The sequence below is a fragment of the Sinocyclocheilus anshuiensis genome, unplaced genomic scaffold, assembly GCF_001515605.1.
Source record: "Sinocyclocheilus anshuiensis isolate Anshui unplaced genomic scaffold, SAMN03320099.WGS_v1.1 scaffold710, whole genome shotgun sequence".
Lineage (NCBI taxonomy): Eukaryota > Metazoa > Chordata > Actinopteri > Cypriniformes > Cyprinidae > Sinocyclocheilus > Sinocyclocheilus anshuiensis.
Window position 1 is genome coordinate 897,794 of NW_015544201.1, and position 3,996 is coordinate 901,789.

The following is a 3,996-nucleotide window of genomic DNA, read 5'->3' on the forward strand; positions in this document are numbered from 1 at the left end:
GATAGAGTAGCAATACAGGCAGGGTAAATCACCAGTAGACAGGGTTATCAGAGACGAGACCAAAGCAGTCAGAGAACAGGCAGAGGGCAGCGGCTACAATACTACAGTGAGAATAAAAGTTACGCCTTCTTTCTTTGCGTGAACATTTGGGCGGCGTTATGCAAATCTTCCCACATAGTGAGGTAGATATGTGGGGGCGTGTTAGAACTAGCTGTTTTAGGCAGGTGTGGCTGACTCTTAACTTTTACAAAGAATATCTCTTTGGATTTGAGACTTTAGTCTTTGCAACTTTACAGATCTTCTTTATGCATCATATGACCCCTTTAACACAGGAACGTACCTGACAATTAGCGGGTTAGTTCAACAAACCGCTGGCGTGCCCGGAAATGCAGTAATTTCATTCACAAGCTCGCAGCAAAACTGATGGGACGGACTGAAAGAGCCGAGAGAGCGCGCAGGGATGAGAATTTCTACCAGTGCTCTCTCATATTGACTCGGTGACCCGTTTCACTACGCTTTGACATTCAATTCCTCACGCTGTCATGTTTGCTCGAAGCCTTAAGAAGAGAAACTCCAGCCGGTCGGTGAGTAAAGTGGTACAGGGTGTTTGCATTTTAACGACTTGTATTTTTACGCACTGTGACTTCACGCGCATCAGTGAGACATTCAAGTAAGGGGCTCCTTGTTGCGAGTTATTTGGACGGAAATGAAAAGGCTAGATGTGATGAAACGTGCGGACTGCAGGAGCCGCTCTGATGTGTGAAGTTATGAACAACAAACACTCAGTGAGTGCGGTAAAGTTGGTTTTATGTTGGACATTCGTTAGACATTCGATCTTTCCTTCAGCATTAATTTATATGTAATCGCATAGTAGTCATGGATCATGCTGTATCTCGTTCAGATCACATTTAAAAACATAATATCAAAATTAATAATAATATTATTTGATGATGTAATTGTTTTAAACCTCTGAAGTGAAAAGGTCCTCACAACGATCTCCGCTTGCGCACGTCAAGTTAGGGAGTGTCTCAAAAGTGCAAAATCCACAATAAATTTGATTAAATATGTGCATTATTCCATAAAAAACACTAAAACCGTGATCCTTTTACATGTGTAGTTTATGTTGGCAAATAAATTAAGTATAGGTTAAGATTATTTTTAACTTTTAAAGGATTATTATATCTGTTATAAATATGTAAGTAAACTGAATATCTTAATGAAATAAATTTATTTAACTATGTGGTTGTTTTATTGAAAGAGCTCAAATCACCTACAATGTATTTATACATACATGCAGCATATAGTACACAAATTAAAATTTATATATTTTGTGCATCTATTATACATTTTTAAAATTTTTAAATCTATATAACTTCCTGCTTATGTGACCCAAAGATATCACACCAGTTGTAATATCGTCACACAATCCTGACACACATCTTACACGACTTGGATTTTGGAAATATGATTTTGTCTATTTTTAGTGAATTTTTTAAATATTTAAATCCATATAACTTCCTGGTCATGTGACCTGATGATGCCACACCAGCTGTAATATCTTCACACACACCTGACACACATCTTACACGACTTGGATTTTGGAAATATGATTTTGTCTATTTTTAGTGAATTTCTCAAATATGTAAATCCATATAACTTCCGGGTCATGTGACCCGATGATGCCACACCAGCTGTAATATCTTCACATACACCTGACACACATCTTACATGACTTGGATTTTGGAAATATGATTTTGTGTATTTTTGGTGAATTTTTCAAATATGTAAATCTATATAACTTCCGGTTCATGTGACCTGATGACGTCACACCAGTTGTAATATCTTCACACACCCCTTAAGTTGCCCAGCGAATGTCTGACGAATGTCCAACATAAAACCAACTTTACCGCAATCACTCAGTGCTACATCAGACAGGTTTGATACATCAGCCTGAAACGCTTGTTATCGGATTGGTGTTTGTTGTTGCAAAAAATTGGATGTTTTAAAGCTTTTTATTGTCAGATTAACAAGTTCATTTTTCTTAAGTGTGACATCAGTGTTGTGATGTGACAATATTTGAGCAGATGTGTTGCTGTGCGATTTGCATTGGGTGAGAACGTGTTTTACTACTTGGAGTGCCAAATGAAACAAACTGTCTTTTCTGGAAAAAATTTTTTTTTTTAAAGTTTGCTAAGTGTTTTATTCTTGTTCACAACTGTAACCTGTGCTTAGTTACTCTGTAAGAGTCAATAGCAAGTTGCAAACAATAAAATAACAATGCAATATTTTATGAGGCAGTTATTTGGAAAAAAAAAACACTTTTTTTAATGTAACTACAGGTGCATCTCAATAAATTAGAATGTCAAAAATGTACAATTTTCTCATTTGAATTGATCATTGAAGATGAAACAGTGAACCACTGCACTGACATGATGTTTACATGTATTGTGATCATGATTTAAATAAATTACATTAATAATAAACCCTGTAAATATGATTGATGTATATTAAATGTGGTAGTTTTATCTGTATTATTACTCATTTAACATGTTTCTTTTAATGGAGCTTTGATCTAGACACCATGCATCTTTTAGAAGGATGAACTGAAAATAAACAGCTCTAGACATGTGACTGTTTACACCTGCCATGTAAAATGTTATCAAGACATGAATTAACTCTTTTTAAACCCTTACAACTCAAATTTACATTTTGGTCACCGGTGGAATTAAATGTGTTAAACCTAAAATGAATTCGAGAAGTACTACAGTAAGTGAATGTGAGTTTTTTTTTAGTAATAGCCTACCTTTTCCACAAAGCACTGCATAACTTAACTTTCTATGAAAAATAACTCTTGGCTTTCTACTCGACCTCTGCAGCCCACTGTGCTTGATTATCTAGAAAGAGGACAACCTTGTACCGTGTGTGGAGAGCAGTGTCCTGGCTTCGTTCTGCATAAATGGAGGTGAGACCCCCATCTTGCTAGTTCTAAACATGTTTTTTATTCTAATTTTACTACATGATCAGGTATTACGTGGAGAATGAGATGTTTTTTTACTTCATCTTGCTAGTCTGCTTTTGGTGCAAGAGAATCCTCACCGAGGTTTTTAATGTTAAAGTTGGCATTTTGTTGCCATATACGGTCAGTATTGGAGGGTATCAGCATTTCTAAGCTCTTGGAATGTTTAGTGGAAATTTACAGGTTCTTTGCCTTCAGATAGAGTCACTATAGGAGGATTCAGTAGAATCTGAATAGAGCTGACAGTGCGTGTCTGAGCCAGCAGGCAATTTGCAGGACCTGTATGTGCAAAGACAGCATACACTAAGCTAGCTATTCATGCATTCCAGGACATTCAGGCTTAATTTTTGCTTTGGTGAGACCAAAAGCCAACATATTGTTTCTGGCTCAGAAGTGAGATGAACTGATGTGCATGGATCACTCTGTGAAGCGGAAAATATGATTGGTTAGAATTTGCTGAAATAAAAATGTAATGTATAGTAAGAATATGAATAAGTAAGATAAATGCATCCTGTTTCATCCCATCTAATAACAAAATTAACAAAATCATATTAAAATCAATTAGTGTTTCTCAACGGGGGCGTTCTGAGAGCATCGGGGGGCGCTGGAAGCAATATTTATGAAAGGGGGGGTGCTGAGGTGTTCTTGTGGGGCGTTTGGTTAAGGCGAGTTTACACCAAAGATGTATGAGCTGAAACTTGCAAAAGAAAATGGTCTGGCACATCCCAATGCCGTCTCTACACTGGATGCATCAAAGTATGGAAAGCCATATGGAAATAGTACTTATTTATTGGGTACTAGTACTTATTCATTATATACTAGTACTTATTGATTACATACTGGTACTTATTTATTAGATACTAGTACTTATTAGATATTAGTACTTATTCAATAGATACTAGTACGTATTTCAATAGTGACTAGTAACTATTATATTGTTACTAGTAAAAAAAAAAAAATTTGGGCCATTGCCTTCTTTG

At 36.1% G+C, this 3,996-nt stretch overlaps 1 protein-coding gene across 1 annotated transcript in view; it reads left to right on the forward strand.

Moving 5' to 3' along the window:
- The first annotated feature begins 455 nt into the window (after positions 1-455).
- LOC107696846 (prickle-like protein 2) overlaps positions 456-3,996 on the forward strand; it is a 106,077-nt gene continuing 102,536 nt past the window's right edge. Inside the window, exons 1-2 of the mRNA XM_016497366.1 lie at positions 456-584; positions 2,877-2,962. Of these exons, the coding sequence (XP_016352852.1) occupies positions 543-584; positions 2,877-2,962 (128 nt within the window). The 5' untranslated portion in view covers positions 456-542. The remainder of the gene's footprint in view (positions 585-2,876; positions 2,963-3,996) is intronic.